This window comes from Meleagris gallopavo, chromosome 6 (genome assembly GCF_000146605.3).
Source record: "Meleagris gallopavo isolate NT-WF06-2002-E0010 breed Aviagen turkey brand Nicholas breeding stock chromosome 6, Turkey_5.1, whole genome shotgun sequence".
Taxonomy (NCBI): domain Eukaryota; kingdom Metazoa; phylum Chordata; class Aves; order Galliformes; family Phasianidae; genus Meleagris; species Meleagris gallopavo.
Window position 1 is genome coordinate 35,784,718 of NC_015016.2, and position 19,491 is coordinate 35,804,208.

Consider the following 19,491-nt stretch of genomic DNA (forward strand, 5'->3'; position numbering starts at 1 on the left):
ATTGCATGTGTGAGCTTTTTCCATTTTTCATAATTTCCAATGAAGAGCAGGAGTTCAGGATCATTTTTATATAAATGATCAAATCAACAAATCAAATGGATTTCATATCCAAAGCCTTGAATGTACTGTACGTATAAATTACGAGTCTTTCTCATCTGTTGGAGACGAGCTGCCTTAGCCCTTCTACCTCTCCTCCTCTGTGCTGCCTTTAAGGTTTCCACAGAAACTGAAGTGCTGTTCTAAAGAATGCTTTCTTCCACACTGCACCTCTTAAATCTTCTGGCTGCTATGGGGTTTCTGTACTATCTGTCCATACTCAATCACTTCATCCCTTTAAATTAGATTTAGAATTTATGAATATAATGCCTGATGGTGCCACCGCACTGCTTTGTGACATGTTTGCTGTTTATTTGGTAAAAATAGAATGCAAAACTACAGCCGGTGTGGGTAAGGGGAAATGTTGTGAAATTAAAAACTACTTACAATTTTGAAAATAAATTATCATATTGGGAAAAAAAAGAAAACCTCAGGGAAAAGCAAATTGGGAGCTACAAGGAAATAATATCACCTGGCAAGCTGCAAGATTGGAGGTCATGTTAAAAGGTCCCAGGAATGTCTTTTCATTTATTTGTAATGGTTTTCATTCCTGGTTAGTTGTTTTCCTCTTTAGCTAAAATATGACTACAAGCCACTCCTGATATAATTTACTGCAGAGGCAAATTAGAGGCAAATCAGGCCAATAAATATTTTATTTAAACTATACTGTTCATTTCTATTGGTATAGAGGATCTGGAACTGCAGTTAGTGATCTTACTTTGAAAGGAAAAAGAGAAAACATGGCAAAAGGGAATTGAACCCGTAGATGTGTCATGGGAGGCAAATCATTGTTTCCGGTGCTGAACAAGGAAAGCCTTCTGTGAAAGGTTTTATGAAAATTTTGTTCAGCTGAACGAAGTGGAGAATACTTAACAAAATTGCCATTTTTAAAATCTCATTGTGAATACTCAGCATGCTGTGATCATACACTGTGTAATGGTGTTTGCAATGAATAAATTGCTGTAGATACTGTAATATAAATAACTGCTTTGTGCATTAAGAACCAGTTCTCTTCATGATGGTGTCTGTCTCAGGAACGCTCTGAAGACAGGGCTTTAGAGGATAACAGCACTGCAGTACTTTTGGAATAATACCAGTCTGCAAAAGTGCTGGGATACTTTAATACTTTTCAGTGTTGTTACTTAGTAGTGAATAATAAAGTGACATTTGCTTTGTTCTTAATCTACTTGTTATTTTTACTGTGGCCAAAACTCATGAATTTTAAACACAACACAGCTTCAGCAGGAGGGAACCTGTGTTTCAGGTTCCCTTAATAATTTTTAATGGCTCCAGTGGCAGGCAAGCAGAAAAGTTTAATCACAAGAAAAAAAAAAAACTGCCTCATACTATCTTCAGGCACACTGAGCCACAGGTTTCTTGCAAGAAAGAAAGTGTCTGGAAGCCCCAAAGTTAAACTGAGAATTGCTTTTGGTGATAAATGTACCCCTAAGAAACATCCTGCTAAAGCTAGAGGAGGCTGACAGTGAGACAGTGCCATATTGTACAGAATTCAATTGCTCTCAATAAGTATATGAAATAATATCTAGCATTACCCAGTAATATATTGCTGCACCTCTAACAGCTCATTGGGATCTGCTGTCGTAGGTGTCCTTCCAGACACATTTACCACGAACACATTGGTTCCAAAGTGTAGATGGAAATGTTAACTGACTTCAATAAAAAGCATTTGATGAAATCAGGATATAACCATTTTGAAAGGATTGTAGCATGAGTTAGAAAAATATCTTAATATCCTCCTTCTCTTAATGCTTGCCTCAAAGTAATATTTTTTCTTCTAAGTTTCTTATGGAAAAATGGCTTTAATCACAAAACTGGAAGAACAGGGAGAGGATCTGAGCCAGGTTTTCAATGAATTACAGTGAATTTTCTCACTGTTGTGGAAGCTGAGTGGTAAGAGGGATTTATCTAAAATCTCTTTCTGCTAAAGCCTTTCTGAATGTCTAGTGGCCCAGTTGCTTCACCTTCAGTTTCCATTATGAATAAATAAGTCTCATGAAAGATGTATACCCCAAAATGGTACTTACCTCATCTAATTATTTTGATATACCAACATACTCAAATTTCCAGTAGTATGGCAGGTTGACCAAATAGCAGATATAGCATAGACCCAAGCTTCACTGTTATACATGTACTGCTCCAAAAATAATACCTCCTCTTTTATTATGTTGGCCATGACGTTGAAGGTGGATTTTGATTGTATGAAGTAGAGGTTGAACCTTCTCATCAACATTCTGTTACATTCTGTTGCTACATGACAAATGGCAGCAGAGGCACAGTCTGACATGTGTGAAGCAAAGGTGTGTAACTGAATTCCTCCATGCAGAAAACATGGCACCCACTAACATCCATCGATGCTTGCTGAATGTTTATGGAGACCATATAGTGGATGAGAGCACAGTGAGGCGGTCGGTGGTGTATTTCAGCAGTGGCATGAAACAAGTCACATTCTGGATGGCCATGCGTAGCTGTCACATCACTAAAGGGAGTCTCTCTATCAACTCATCCACAGACTTGGCTAATGGTGGTGACTATATGTGAAAAATGGTGCTTCGTAGCTGACAATTTTCTCTTTCATACTGTTATCGTACTTTTTGTTGTAGTTTCCATGGAAATAAATAGGAGGCGTTACTTTTGCAGTGACCTATGTAGATTATGGAAAAACAAGGTTTTGCACTACAGATGAGATCTAGTAAAAAGAAGTCATGCATTCTAAAGGTACAAATTTGGGAAAGGTTTGTCTCTTGATGAGGGTTTAGGTCATGAATGCTATAGCCAAAGTACAGTGCTTCCCTCTAATACTGAAGGGCCTTATTTCTTTAATTGTTCTTTGATTTTACTGCTAGGATTTCACTGCTAGCCTACTAATTTTATTCATAGCAGAGATGTTATTAACCATACAACTGTGTCCACTGCCACAGGCAGTCTCAGTGCTCACTGCTTATCTCTTACTTTTTGTTTTGTAGAAATGTATTCCCTTGGCTGCTGCGGCAACTGTTTATTGTATACATTTATAAAAGCACCTACTGGTATCACTGGAGCATTTAGGTAGGCGGCTGTGTCTCCTTTCCCTTCCCTACCCCACTGTTACTGCAGCACCTGCTCTACTTGCTCTTCATTTTGTATGTCTCAGAAGAAAGGCAATGGAGAAAGAGTAGAACAAAAAGAGTAACTGCTTTACTGAAATAAAATTCCCTTGCACCATTTCCAATCCCCTCCTTCTTTCTGGAGAAAGACAAAAAAAAATAGCAGGATGTGTTGATGACTGTGGGTAAGAGAAAAAGGAGTGCTTATGGGGAAGGAGATCTGCATGAATCTGAAAGGAAGAAGCATCTTCCATGAGGAAGGAACAATGACTTCTTATCATGCAGCGAGCAGGGAGAGACAGCACACTCAAAGAGAAACTAGAAAATACAGGAAGAATTGTCAGTAAGAGGAAGAGGAGGGGATGAAAACCTGAGTGGGAGTGGAAAATAGAGAGAAGAGGAAACTGGGAAGAGAGTAGATGACCGGTGCTACTGACACTGCCAAAGAAACAGCAGTGGGAAAGGAGGGCTGAGGACCACAGCTGCTTGTGAGGGCATGATGCCAGCACTTCTCAACTCTACTGTTTTTGCATCTTGTTGCATAGGCCTGAGCTGGGTATGCCCATGCCCATGGGTCAGGTATTGATGTCTTCAGTATGCCTTCTGCTGATTTACTTCTTCCTAGGTTATCCAGCAGCCACAGAGCCCCACTGCTAATACTTGGCCCAGGGACAGCCCTGCATTGTGGTACAGACCAAAGAAATGCTTTTGCTTAGCACAGCATTCAAAACAGAGAGCAGGGCTACGTACTGGGATTGTTTTAATGAGGCTTCATCTGAGTTTCTCAGGAGATGTATCTTCACTGAGAGCTGAATCTGCAGTCTTCTGTTTTGTCACATTCATCCTCTTTTCCCACCAGCTGCGCTCTTAAATTATTTTGCCAATCTCCCAGTACTTTTGTATCCATTTTGCCCTCAGGACAAGTGGCTTCTCAAAAGCATTCACTGAGACTGCTAGAGGCAGAATCAACTCCAGCATGACTTTAGATGTGCACGAAACAGGACTGCAAGAAATTGTGCTGTATGTCTTGCAAGGGGAAATGATTGTGTGGTGAGCTCTCCTCAGAGGGAAATTGCTTATATAGTAGATATTACATAGGGTCTTCTGCTACTGCCATATGTTACCAAAGATAGTTGAGAGGGTCTGTGTACACCACGGACTGCACTTCATGCAGGGGAACCCCAGTTCTGAGGTTTGTTTCTATGTGCTGATGCAGTTCACATTAGACAAAGATGAATTACCATAGAGAATATCAAAGAACATAAGTTAACATGGACAAAGTATAACAGACTGGTTCCACTCTATTCTAAAGGAAGAGGATAAAAATGAACTTAACTTCAGCCAGTCAGGAAGACCCTTTCCAGTTCCTTCTGAGTACTGAGGAATGGGAAGGATTCTCAGCCATCCTGCTTTCCTGTTTTATTTGGCCTGATGGCCTCCCTTCACCCACCATTCAAACATCAGAGGTAGGAAGCAAACTGAAGTTACTTCTTGTGCTACAGGCTTGCCTTGCCCTTGTGCTAAAGAGTGCAGCTACACTGTAAAAGTAGATTCCCACAAGATTAGAGACAAAGAGTGCAAAGGAAGACATTGGATTGGTCCTCATTTTCCACTTCACCAGAAACACAGCATGAGGTTATGCTACCTCATTATAGACACTGGGGAGGCATGTGATCCCTCGTCGAGAAACTTAACTTAGATTAGAAAATAATATTATTTTGACTAACTTATTCCATATGGCTACTTGATAAACATGTGGGATACCATTATTTCTTTGACCTTCTGTATTTTCACTGTTTTGAATTATACTCTGGCAATGGAAAATCAGCTCTGATAAAACTGAAAGTCAACGGTACTTTTCTAACTTCTCCAGATAAGTTTTCATCTGGTATGTCTCATACAAGCTGTTGCTTACACACAGCCCTTCAACATCATTTTAGGATGAGTATTTTAGTATGTTCTAAATGCAGGGAAAGCCTGGGATTTTTGATTCATTGTACTGGACAAGCAGTTTTTAGCTGCACTACTTTCAAGTGACTGCCTGCCTAAAACATCTTGAGGGAATGGAAAACACTCAGCACATTAAGTGTATTTAAAGCAAAATGAATTCAGTTATAGCAGCATTTAAATTATTTTGCAACTAACTGCAATTGAGTGCATACATTTCATTTGCAAGTACATATGTTGGAAGCAGAAACAGAACGGACAGATACAGGCAGAGGCAAAGGAAAGTGGAGTAAAAGGAGATAATTTTATTGACTTCTTTCTCCTGAATATCACACACTCATGCTGCTGCCATGCCAAAAGGGGCTCCACATACAGCCACCCTCAGCTCCAGGCACGTGGAACAGGCGTTGTTCTGTAGGAAATAATGGCAGAGGGGAGCTGCCTTTTGATGAGCCTTGGTAACTTGAAGCCTCAAGAGTCTTCCTGCCCAGCTGCAACCCCTCAGCCCTCTGCCGCTAGGAGATAACACTGGAAGCACTAGGAGTGCCATCTCTTACATGCCTTGTCTGGGGTCAGCTCAGTTCAAGGCAGTTAGTCTGCCCTTTGCTGAGCAGGTGTACATCCGAATCTGTCCTCCCAAAGATGACAGGACTACAGGCACTGAGATGTTTAGCTTACTTTCTTTGAGATCTGTGGTTCAGTTGCCAGTAACACTAATAGAGTCAGAATATAAATCACAGTGAATGTAAACCATTTGGGCTTCAGTGTGCTGGGCAAATATCCATGTAGAGAGAAGGGCAATTAAATCCTCTTGCATTGTAAACCTTATAGAATCAGGCCCTGGCTGAGGTCTTGCACATATGGGAATTTTCTCTGGTGAAGCCTGATGAGTCGCAGTGCTTGTTGCCAATAATGTGGATAAATAAAAGGCTTAACAATTAGGAGAGAAAGGAAACAAAGATAATACACCTGTCAAACTTGTTGTATTATTAATGTGCAAGGGAAAAAACGTTATGCTTGTGCATGCTGTTGCCCTCAGTACCAGCTGTTGACTGTGCACATGAATCTGTATTTTACATGAGCTGAATGGCCTTGCTGCCAGCAAGCCCTCCAACAGGCAACATTGATAACAGCAATCTACCCACACTCCATACAATTCCAGCTATTCTTCGAATTAATAAAAATGCTTAATAAAGCTTCATCTCTCATTTGCAAAGAAAACCTTCAATTAATGTTAATCAGCATCCTCAGAATGTGATCAGGCTGGGTTTGTAGCTGGATGTGCTGAAACAGTTCAACTGGCAGATGGAGCATTTTCCAACTATTTTAATTAATGAATGCTCATTTCAAATGTTAATGCAATTAAATAAACAGGCAAAACAAATAAAAATAATATACATTATGAAACTGCCACTATCAGAGGAAGTTTTGAACAAAAAAGTGAGCCTTGCTCAAACCCAAAAAAAGCCCAGCCATCCTCTGCTGGCTATGTAAGCTCTAATAAAGACAGGGCTTGCTTTTGTTACTAGCTTTTTTCAACTGTTTCTCAGGGATTGACATTTATATCACTTCCATTTTAACCTGCTGGCATCAACTGAGTCATTTCTTCTCCAAGTATTAGAACATTTTTCTGCAGAAAATGAGAAAGGATTTCCTTCATGTATTAGAGACTTTTTTCATGTAAGATTTAGGCTGCCCCTGCTTCTTACCTCTCTCTATTTGAACTAATTGCCTGATATTTTTTTTTTTTAAGTCTTTACTTTCTGTGAACCTTGTATACCATAGCACTGATGTAGTCCCACATTCGTTTGGGTTTATAAAGAGTTCAATTAGCCCCTTAATGCTTAGTTCAGTCACAATTAAACCTTCCCTGTTGACTCGGCATTGGTCTTTCTAAAGGCAGTGGAGGTGTTTTTAATTATTCATTTTCTGGTTTGTTTCTTAGAGCAGTCTCAGCTGTGCTTTATTATTCAAAGGTTAATGCAAACTGAGAACTGGGTAAATTAAATTTGTTTGGCAGCTAGCAACTTGATGTATTGCAGACACTGTGAAATATGGATGGGTGGGTGGGTGGATGGATGGATGGATGGCTGGCAAACAGTCAACACTTTGCTACTGTGACATTTTAAAAGCCAGATTTTATCTTTAAAACAATTGTTAGTTGTGTTACTATGGCTGATAGCTAATTAATGTTCCATAATGTTATATTCTCTGTAACCCATTTTTGTTAAGAAAGCACATAGTTTAGAAAGCCAAGAAGCATTAACAGCTATTAGAGAAAATTGATGTAGGTACCATGACTAATGAACTATGCCACACTAAGGCACTGCATTGTATGAAGGGAATCATGCAGTCAGAAGTTTTAATGAAGGGAGTCCAAGGAATTTCAGGTGAAAGAGGGTTTTATTAACTTTCAGCGAACAAAATGAATAGTTGAGTAGTGAACATGACATGATGTCGTATAATAATTGTATGCCTTGGGTACATTGTGAGGCATGGAGCATAGCCAAGAGTTTTCATCTGTTCTGTGTGCAGGGTTATTTCACTAACCCTTGCATACTGTGGAAATCTTTATTGCAAATATAACAAGAATAGTTTCACAAGAAATGCCTTAAGACAATACCACGTCACTTATTTGAAAAATCTACCAATGCTGCATTCCTTTGAAAAATATTAATCAGATATTCACAAGTTCCCATCCCAACTGATCCTAATTAAAATTCATGTCCTGTTTCAATGACTTGTATCAGCAGGCTGTGAACTAAAAAGAAATCTTCATGTATCTTAAGAGGCCACTCTGGGTAAAATACATCTTTCTGTGGATAAGCATTATGTTGTATGAAAAAATGCTATATAAGCTTTTGGAATAGTAACGCCAAACAAATTCATTAGTTTTTTTAATTTGCTTTTTCCAAGCATTGAGTGTGTAGATAAGAGATTTTTCTTGTTTCATGTATAGAACCATTTCTCGTAGATTTTAAATATTGTTTCAGTACAGTGTTTTTAAGTGAGAACTTTGAATTAACATAATCCAAGAAGCAGTTGAACCTGCTTCTTGTTTATGACTTCTTAAGATAGCATAAAAATTGCCAACTAAAGCAGCTTTCTGTATTAGTGACAGGAGTCCTTAGGATAGTAACTTAGAAAGTGCAGCTGCAAGGTCATTTGTACCACGCTGTCATTAGTACAGTATGTGCTGTATAATGTGTGTAATTACGCTGCTACTGATGAGGTAGGTGGATGAGAAGGTAGATGAAAATAGGATGGCTTGTGAGGCAAGATGGTGACAACGCATCTCAGCAAAGTCTCTGTATCCTTGTACAGTAAATACTTCACATCTGCCCACTAGAATATTTGAGATAAGACCGTCAGGAATTTTTCTGTGCTTATTTGAATAATTTCTAATGTGATTTTAATACTTCTTCCTGGCTGAATATATCACTTCACTGACAGAGCTCAGAACACCAGTAAGATGTGTCATGCAGGACTAACTACAGTAATCAACTACAGTACTCAATTTTCAACCCACAGCATTGCTGCAAATCCAGCACTACTACTAGTAGAGTGTAATTGATGCAGTATTTTCTTAATTGTATGTGGTTATTATGTTATTTTTTTGTTGTTGTTTTCTATTTTAGTGCTGGACCCAAAGGAGACAACATTTATGAATGGAGGTCAACTATACTGGGACCTCCAGGGTCAGTATATGAAGGTGGAGTTTTCTTCCTTGACATTACCTTTTCACCGGACTATCCTTTTAAACCACCTAAGGTTAGTAGGAGGATATTAAAAGTCTGATAGGAGTCCTCTCTTTGTGATATTTTTAACATCTGTATTGGTATAATGTTGTAGGATAAAATATAAAACTTTCAAGGCAATAATGAATATTTAAACAGAGTATTTTGATGGAAAGAATTTAAATGATTGCCTAAAATTTGCTTGCATGTCTCTGGTACAGTTGGATAGATATGGATTTATTTAGCAAATTGTTGTATAATTTCCAGCAGTTATTTGTTTGATTTGGATTTGTTTCGACTATGAAGGTAATTATATTTGAGTTGCATCTTTTGGAAGCAGCTGAAGAATCTTTCCAGTTGACCCATATCATTCACCACGGGTCTGTGGCAGTCTGACAAAATATGCACCTTTTGTGCTACCTCATACAAATTACTTCTCCAGATGCAGACTAACCTACTCATTGCAAAAATTTAATTGCTTTGTGTTGGCTTTCTGGAAGGCTTTGGAAATATGTCAGCAAAGACAAGAAATTGGATAGAAAGTCAAGAACTAACAGAATTCCTTACAGATTTGTTTTCTAATGCTGTCAATAATGATGCTAACCACAAAACGTAAAGCTCTTCCAATAATATGAAGCTGGCAGATCATTACCATGACAGGGAAGGCTTAGAATTTCATACAGGAAATATCTAGTGGTTTTGAAGACCACAGAAACAAAAATGGGATGAAGAGCAGTAGTGTAAAATGTCACTATAATAACTGTTGAGAGAGGATGTCAGAATGGGATATTTTGGTTGATCACAGGATTATTGCAAACCACCAGTCTAGTGCATCTGAAAAAAGAAGCAAATAGATTCCTAAGATGCATCATCTGACATTTCCTATAGAGATAAGGAATTGCTGGCATTATACACAAGACACTTGTAAGACTTCATCTGGAAGACTGACTGCAATTCCTAACACCCGTATTCACTAGCATAAGGAGAAACTTTAAAATTTACCCAGCAAGGTTGTTAATAGAATTAAAGAAATTGATGGGCCTGTGTATTATAAAACAAAGTGAAAATAAGTTAATTTTCCACCTTCCAAGTGTGAACAGTGAGGTTTTGGAACAGGTCCCCATAAGAGTTGTGGAAGCAAAAATGCTTCCCTGTTTTTGACACAGAAGTGAAAGGTTTGAGATACCATGTTTGCCTATAATAGATGAGATTGCAGTGAAAGATAAGTTGATCCCTATTTGGTTGCTGTAATATGTTTAAAGAGGAGCACTTGCAAATACAATTTTAATGCAGCAATAGTAATGTTTATAGTAGTTTACATTATTATCAGAAAAAAAGTGTTAAAAAAAGAGCAAGAGATGAGTTCAAAATTCTTGTCATTCTTCAAACTGCACTTTCCCAATCAGTGCCCTAAAGATGGGACAAAACGCCATAGCAGGTAGAGATGACTTAACTTTGTTTCCCATTTCTAGTGTTCCAGTTTAGAGAAACTTTAAGATCACAGACAAATACTACAGGAGTTGTAATCTATGTTGACCACAAATTTTCTGATTTAAATAATTGTGATTGTGCAATGAAGAAAAACGTTAAAACTTTATAACTGGAGGCTTCTGTCAGTCAATTAAAGCATGGAACACTGAACTCAGGCAATGCTCTCTTCTCCTTACTTTCCTCCTATTTATTTTTTGAGTATATTTGTTTAGTGGGTGTAGGCATATCCACTGAATGGATTTCTTGAGTATAAAACAGAACATGAAGCTCTCACAATGATCCAAACCAGATATATCAAGAATTAAATCTGAAAAGCAGGTTGCAGGGTTATATTTTCTCCTTCTTTTTGTTGAATCTGTTGAATTTTAGGCAATGTATACAACAGCATCCTTTTAAAATAGAATGTAATAGTCCAGTTTGCTGCTTCTCCACGAGACAAAGACTTTTCCAGTCCACCCTCAGTTGTGTTTGGCAAGTGTATTATTTTCAGACACAAATAGTGGAGCTGTGCATTGCTTATTAATGAAATATCAAGCAAAGTGGCAGTTCTTACTCTGCTTTTTAATACATTTTTTGTCTGTCTTTATCCTGAAGCCAATTGTCATTGTGAAAAATGTGTGCATATAAATCATATGAAAATGTATTGCTTGATAAAGAACAAGATAGCTGATGATGCCATATTGTATTACTAGAAGGGCAGTATTTATGGTGAGAGAAATTGTTATCAATAAGAAAGTAATGAGTACATGTGCACAGGGGACTACTGTGTCAGATAGAACTAATATTTCACTAGTGTATTTTGTACACATAGATTCTTATTCTATTCACTTGAGCCACTGTCATAAATAACCCCTATTTTCAATCCCACTGTAAGAAATCTTAAACTGTTGCTACTTCATTACACATTTTTTTCAGATCTTGTGAAATTGATTCACAGGTTAAATAGTCTGGGAAGTCCATTGAATAAAACAGTGTGGAAAGATGACTATGACAGTCATAAGGTAGCTGCTGCCAGTCAATGTCATTAGGAAATGGTATCTAAATATGTTCTCAAAACACTTATTTCTAGCTAAAGAAAAGTGCTGGTTATGTGGAACATAACATAAGGCATCACTGTACAGTGCTATCCATATCACTGTGCTGGCAACTCTTCTGCTTCACCACGAGATTTGTGATATTGGGACTCTCTTTAAAATCATTGTTATTAAGATTATGTGAATAAATAATCTTAGAATTTTTTAAAGTATATCCCACTCTTCACGGCTCAAAAAAGTTTAAAAAAGAAAAAAAGAAAGCAAGCAAGAAAGAAAACTAGAGAGAAAATACGTAACTGTGGAACATACTGAGTAGAACATAAAATGTATCCCTAACTGTTGGCAAGGTTACCTCCATGTCAGTACATGGCAGAAAAGGATTAATTCGTGTTTCTTGCTATGATTGAATTCATACATTCCTCCTGAGATTTCTGTGGGCCACTTTCATCCTTCTTTTACCATGAACTAAGGAAACATTTAAATGAGTACTGTCAAAACTGATCTACTAAAAATGTGACCACAGAAGACCAGGGAAGAAACAGAAACTGTATTTCCCAAATGTGATTACTTGACCCAGCTTGAGGTTCCAAAGGCAAATGCCTGTGTCACATAGTTATTGTTATTAAAGGGCCTAATCCAAAGAGTATTAAAATCTACAGAAAGGTTTCTACAAGCCCTTTTCCAAATCTATTCTGAGATGTCGCATACTCTTATCATGCATGTGCATTTTGTAATTGCATGTTGGGAAACGAAAAGTAATTTCTAAACTAAGAAAATAAATTAATATATTGAAAGTAAATTCTGGATAAATGTACTTTATTTTTTATTATTCTAATTTTTTAAAAAATGATGTAACCATTTTTTTGTTTTGTATTATACAAAGATCTTCATATTTTCTAGAGAATCCAAATTCCTTCCATAAACAGAGTTAATGATTATTCTGACCATATTGATCAATTCTGCTTCATATGGGAAAATATTAATTAAAATTAAAAATCTGAGGGCACATTTGCACATGAAGAAAAGATGCTTCAACCTCTTTTTGAGAATGAGGGGAATGTACAAAGTCATTTTCATTTGTTTTTCCAGATAGCTAACCTACTTTCTTCAGTTTTTTCGCCTTTATCTTTATTCCTTGTACTATGTCTCATTTTATGTTCATGGTTTTGTACATGCAAACATCACCGCCATCAGACTTCCCTTCAGTCTTTCCCCTTCTATCTGCCTGTGTAGTGACACCTGTTATGTCAGTGTCTCTTTAAAGCTCGGCCATAAGCACAATATCAAAGTAAGTTTTTCTTTTCAACAAACTAGAAGGTACCACATGGTAGGTCAGAGCATAATTTGCTTTCATGGTTTTTATTTTTCCCCTTTGAAGTCAGTCTATTTCAGTCTTTCAGCTTGGTCTCATGCCTTGAAACTGGACTCCCAGCTTTCTGAACCAAAGTTCAGTGACCCTTCAGCTCTGTTTGCCTTGAGGACTCATGGCATTTTGCTTCCATTTGCCATCCCAGGCTAACTTCGATTTCTCTGTGTAACCAGAGAATAAGATTTTTAGAACAACTCATCTGAGAATGGACAAATTAGCTTTGGCTTTCTGGGATGCCTCAATCAATTAAAAATCCTGGCTGGCCTCCACTGCAAGGAAGTTTCAGTAACTCCATGGAAATAAGCTGAGCAAGCCAAGAAGTGGGCAAACTGAGGAACCACCCCATCCTTACAGCAGTGCCACAGGTCTCACACTGGGTTTGCAAAATGCTGAACAATATATACATGATCTCTGCCAAAGGCCAAATGCTAGTGAGATTTCAGTCTTGGTCATAAGGTGAAGAGGCTTCACTTCAGCCCCGAAATGAGATGTCTGCCTCATAGAACAGCAAGTTCTAGAATCAAGAAATCTGTGGCCTATTCAGAGCAGCCACTTAAAGAAATGAAGAAAAGTGCTTAGATGGCTTGCCAAAGAAATAACCTTGCATTTCTCCAATGCTTAAATGACCCCTCAGCCCATTGTGAAAATATCTTTGAGATTTCTTCTTCCTGCTATCTTCCTTTCCTCCTTAATGGATTCAGACAGTTCTCTCCTTGACTTATACAGAGGAAAGCTCTCTTTCGTTTCGTCTCTCCCTCTCCGGGATTTTGGATGGGATATACAGCTTGCATAAAAAGGTGGATGTGTTTCTGTGGGTGTATTTAGGTCTCTCTGAAAGTAATGCCTGCCATTTATTTTCATGGAAACTACAACAGATAGAAAGAGCTCAATAACACTATTCAACAGAGCAAATTGTCAGCTACAAGACACTATTTTTACAACACAGTCATCACTTTTAACCATGCATTTTCACCAGCTATGAACAAGAGCCCTCATTATACACGCTCATAAAAATCTGCACCAGCAGCGATGACCCACTGTCACAGTTACCACTGCTGAAATGGACTATGCACCACCTTACTGTACTCACATCCACTCTTCGGTCTCCAGAAATGTTTGGGAAGTCGGGAAGTATCAATGAATGTCATTTTGTAAGAGTGCCCCTCTGCTGCCATCTGTCACATGGCAACAACATGTAAGGGAATATTGTTGGGAAGGTTCAATCTCTACTGCCATATCACCAACATCTGCCTCTGACATTGGTCACCAACATAATAAAATAGGAGGGATTACTTTTGGAGCAGACCTCATAAAACAGTAAAATAGAATAACAGAATCATTAAGGTTGGTAAAGATCTCTAATACCGTCTAGTCCAATGCATCAGCCCATCACCTTAATGCCCACTGAACCATGTCCCTAAATGCAACATCTACATTCTTGAACACTGCCAGGGACTTCCAGTCTACCACTTCCCTGGGCAGCCTCTCCGCTTTTTCTAAGAAATTTTTTCCTAATATCCAGCCTGAACCTCCCCTGGTAGAACTTGAATTCATTCCCTCTAGACCTATCACTGTTACCTGGGAGAAGAAGCTGACCCCCGCTTCACCACAAACTACCTTCAGGCAGCTATAGACAGTGATCAGATCTCCCTTGAGCTTCCTCTTCTCCAGATTGAACAATCCCAGCTCCCTCAGCCACTCCCCATAAGCCTTGTGCTCCAGTTCCCTCACAGCTTTGTTGCCCTTCTCTGGATACACTGCAGGGCCTCAGTGTCTTTCTTGTAAGGGGTCCAGAACTGAACACAGTACCCAAGGTTTGGCTTCACCAGTGCTGAGTTCAAAGGGATGATCACCTCCCTGCTCCTGCTGACGACACTATTTCTGATACAAGCCAGGATGCCTATGGCTTTCTTGGCCACCTGGGCATACTGCTGGCTCACATTCAGCCAGCTGCCAACTAACACACCCAGAACCTTTTCCTCCATGCAGCTTCCCAGCTGCTCTGCTTCAAGCCTGTAGCAGTACACGGGGTTTTTGTGACTGAAGTGCAGGACTTGGCACTTGTTAAAGCTCATACAATTGGATTTAACCAATTATATATAAGTATACAAACCTTTTGACCTGAAGTCTTCTACAGTTTAACCATTGTGGCAAATTAACAATGCAATGTTATAGGAGCTAGAAATATTGAAGGAAGTGTGATAATTCTGTCATCCTGCATAGTGTCCTGCCAGGCCAGGAAATCTTTGCTTAATCTTTCATACAGGTATTTGCAGAACAACGAGCACTCCACAAGAGCACACTCCCCGCAGGAGTTGTCACTGCAGTGGTGTCTGCATTTACATCAAGAATAATCTTCATTAATAACTTCTACACAGATATTTGACTGTGTTCAGTCTATTACAGTGTCAATTCAATTTAGCAGTAGCTGATACAATATGGATATATCTATCATTATCCTAGTACTCTGCTAGCTTTATTTTTTAATTTGAGTGATTTATAAAATCTCTTAATCCCAACTCTACAATTAATCTTGCTAGGGACTTTAATCTCTGTTGACTGAAAAATAGTTCACAGGACTTGAAAGCTGCAGTATGCTAAATCACCTCTAAATCAAAATTAAAATAACAGTAAACTCCATTTCCTCCCTGTAAATCTCATACGTCTATCAAATGACTGAAAAATTGTTCTCAGCATTTGAAAGCTTAGCTGTTTTAGATTAACTCTGAGACTGCAGGGGAAGTCTTTTCCCTTTGTAAATATAATATACAGTGTGTGTAGAGTCTGATCTTAATGGCAATATTAAACATCTCTTCAGTTTGTTATATGTAATTGCCATAGCACTAATCTCTATGCACAAAATATTATTTAGAATCCTTCTGCTGTGGTACAATCTTTGTACTAATTTCACAAATTCAGTGTCATCTACGATGGTCACTTCCTTTTATTCTCAGCTTTACTCTACTTTATCACAGTTAGTGTGTAAGTGATTGGCTGTTAAGGATACTTTTGCCAACTTGCAAGGGTAGATGAGAAAAAATAAGTTCCTTGATATTGCTAGCCTAAATTGCTCAAACAAAGCTTACTTGGCAGACCCATACTTTCACTTACGTTTGTCTCCATTAACCCAGTTTATATGTGAGCCTCCCAAACTCACAGTCACCTTAAATCCAGGCTGTTTGATCACCACTGTGTACCATATCTTCAGCTCTGTTGTAGGCAGGGCTTCAGTCTGCCTTCTGTTGCCCTTCCCATGACATGACCAGCCTTTCAATACAACAGTTTCCTGTCACTGTTATCCCTGACACCACGTGCCTCATCACCACTTGCTGGAATGCTCCCTGTATGCCATAGGCTGTGTGTCTGCAGGCAATGCTGCACCTATAGGGCAGTGCACAGTGTTCAGCTCAGTGTGGGTCAACTCAGGTGGCTCCTTCAGAAACTTCAATGTGTCCCCAAATGACAGCATCATGGAGACATGGAGGGCAGAAACCCTTTAGGCAGAAGAAGAGATCCACAACTATATTTTATTACCAATACATGCAAAAGACATTTGATAGAACGATACCATGTAAATCTCCAAGATTTCCTTTGAATTCAGATATCTGAGAATTCTTTTACTACCTGCCAAGTTGAATTGCCATTTCTTCTAATGAATGGATTTCTCTCTTAAATTTATTAATTTATATCACTACTTTGTACTTACTTGTTTAGTCTGGATGAAAATCGCTCTAACCAACAAAGATCTTCCTTCTTTCTGGAAGCTGGTCGCCCTGCCTGTGCTAGGGGGGTTGGAATTTCATGATCCTTGGAATCTCTTCCAACCCAAGCCATTCTATGATTCTTTCCCTCCTCAAAGCTTAGAAAGTTCATAATTTCTTCCTATTTCCTACAAATGCTGAATATACCAGGTACCTGCAGAGGTATTTTATGGGGTTGTCTTCTTCTTCTTAGCGATGGTTTGCAAGTTGCCTGTCAAACTCACTTTCAAAAGGGGACCTGGGATGGCTATTGGATACTTTGGGAGCTATGTAATTGTGCCACATTGCACATGTTCTCACTACCGCATAAAATCTGCTCATGAACTGAAAGTGCATCTTACATCATTGCTCTTTCTTGTCCTTTTTTATGTGTAGAGATGCATGTAGATAGATGTGAAAGGGAGTTTTATCTATATTATTACTAAAGAAGACGAATAAACTGTAAAGGTGCAAAATCAAGTCAGTTCTGAGGGAAAGGAGCACTTGGGGAACTCAGGGAGGAAGTGTGCCTGGGACAATACAGCCTACGTGTTTTATTCTATGTAAGAGAGGATTTGCTTTGTAAAAATTAAAAGGGCAGTAAGTCCTTAGAAGTGTTGCTGCCTATAAACAGACTTTATTACTGAATTTCCATATGTAGTTACTAAATATAGTAAAGATTATACTGATTAAACTAAAATCATTTTAATAAAACTCACGCTGACTTTGTCAGATAATGCTTTTGACATTTTGCGTCTTACAATATTTTTTCAATTCTGAATCTCTCTAACCTGGACAATTTTTTCCATTTCCTTTTTTTCTCTCACACTGTTCTTTTGCTTTCAGAAAGCTGTTCAGTTTAGGAACTTTTTTTACTTGCCCTCTTGGGTACATCAGAGATTATGTAAAACCCCCTTCACGTTTTCTGCTATTATATTTGTTTAAACTAAGTATATTTCTATAGAGCACACGTTTAGCATTGCTGTGCTTATTCATATTGATATTTTTTCCAGAGATGGGGTGAGTAGTTACTCAGCTTCAGAATTACCATGAATATAATGAATAATTACTCACATTGCATATTGTTTCATTTTCAAAAATGCTAAAAATTCCCTCATATGAATACTATTACATGCCTTTTAAATCATGATCACTTCTTTGCTATGTCTCACACAATGCATTTTGTTGCAGCAAATGCAGAATAGTTTGCATATCAGACTTTTCTGTAGGTCAAACAAAAGTAATTATGAGTTAATATTTCCTGCTAGAGATGATCACATATGTTTTCCTTTGATGTATTAAACCGTGGCTATTTTTTGCCCACTAAAGTTTTCTAAGAACTGTCTGAAGTTCATCTCTTGGCATATATTTAAACCTCGCCCTTTAAACAGTGAGCATCATGAGGTCAGTCATTTATTATGCACTTGATGTGATAATCCATTAAGTATCCCAACAATTGCTTGTGTGCATGCTACTAATCTGTAGCTGCAAAGCAGAGATGGATCATCCTGTCATAGAAAGGCAGCCTCAGTGCTTGGCACAGATAAAATGAAGTGCACCCAGTCAGAAATTTAAGGATGCTAATTAATACAAAGGTTATTACATGGATATTGTGTCCCTCAAAGCTGTAAATAATGTTCACTTAGGTTGCTTTACAGTATTTTTCTAAAATGACTAAAAAGTGTAGGCCTGTTCTTGTTTTTTATTATTCTTTCTGTTTGAGCAGACAAATCTATTGCTCATAAACTCTGACAAACCGACTTGAGAATTCTTACTCCCTCCTGAGCTCCATGAACATCATCATAAAGGGCATCGTATTTTTTAATATATATATAACCTTTTCTGTATGCAGTACAACTTCTTCCACTTCAGGTAGTGCCACTACAGTTTTATTAAAACAGAACTCCTGGGGAATATTAGCGAAAGACAGAAGTTTCATCTCAAGAAGGACTGCAGGATTGCACCCTTGTAAGAAATGAAAGAGCTTGAAAGGAAATTTTGTAAAACTGCAGGAATGAGAGCCCTGGGATCTCAATCCTGCTTCCAGTGTTGGCCAAGCAAAAGAGTTTTGTTTCCATTTATTCTCCTGTGGACTCTGAATCTTTCCCTGCTCAGTCACCCAGCTTCAGTGAGAGGAATGAAGAACAGGGGATAGGAGTTGAATCCAAACAGGCTTAATAAGGCAGTTACTGAGTGCATGTTGTAATTCCTTATTTGCTGATATGCAGAAATGGAGGACCATTTCTTCCTCCAGATACAATTTAGAACTACAAATTCAGTGTGGTCTGAAAGTGCATGAGGTGTGTTTGCGGAATCGCCCCTTTCACAGCTGCAGTGCTTTTACATGCCTCCCTCTGAGTTTCATCAAAGGTTTGGTCACCTTCATTGCTGCAAGTGACATGGTGGCTTCTTGGGTTTAGATCTAACATATGAACATGAGGTGCCAAACTGAGATAGCGAGGGATTCTGAGACTAGATCATGTTGGAAAACCAGTGATCAAAATTACTCTGAGATCCAGGAGTAATTTGTCCTGTATGTAATCAGTTGTCTCCAGTCACTCAACTGTATTCCATTTTACTTTGTCCTTCTTCAATTTTGTAAACAGTCTTTCTGTCCTAAAACTTATACTCAGTGAAAAGCCAGTCATAGCTTTACACGTATTTCTTTTCTCTGTAATCATTTTCTCTCCCTCCTTTAGAAAAATAACCTAATTTTCTTCTTAGAGACTATACAAAGGGTTTTTTTTTATTATTTGTGTAATTCTGTTTTACAATACTCAGAGGGTTTTGGCATTCACCAGTAGGTAAACAGATGAGTTTGTTGTTATTTACTTCTATAACTGAATATAAGTTCCTCATCATTACCCTTCAAAAGCTTCTTTATAGTACGTTTACAATTTTCAGAAAATAGCTCTATTTTTCATCATTTCCCATAATTCACATTTTTCTGACCTGAACTTTTATTCAAAAAAA

General features: G+C 38.2%; 1 protein-coding gene across 1 annotated transcript in view; it reads left to right on the forward strand.

The window, feature by feature from the left end:
- Positions 1 to 19,491, forward strand: part of LOC100544241 (ubiquitin-conjugating enzyme E2 E2) — a 208,016-nt gene that overhangs the window by 155,341 nt on the left and 33,184 nt on the right. The window contains exon 3 of the mRNA XM_010712860.3: positions 8,786 to 8,918. Within this exon, the coding sequence (XP_010711162.1) occupies positions 8,786 to 8,918 (133 nt within the window). The remainder of the gene's footprint in view (positions 1 to 8,785; positions 8,919 to 19,491) is intronic.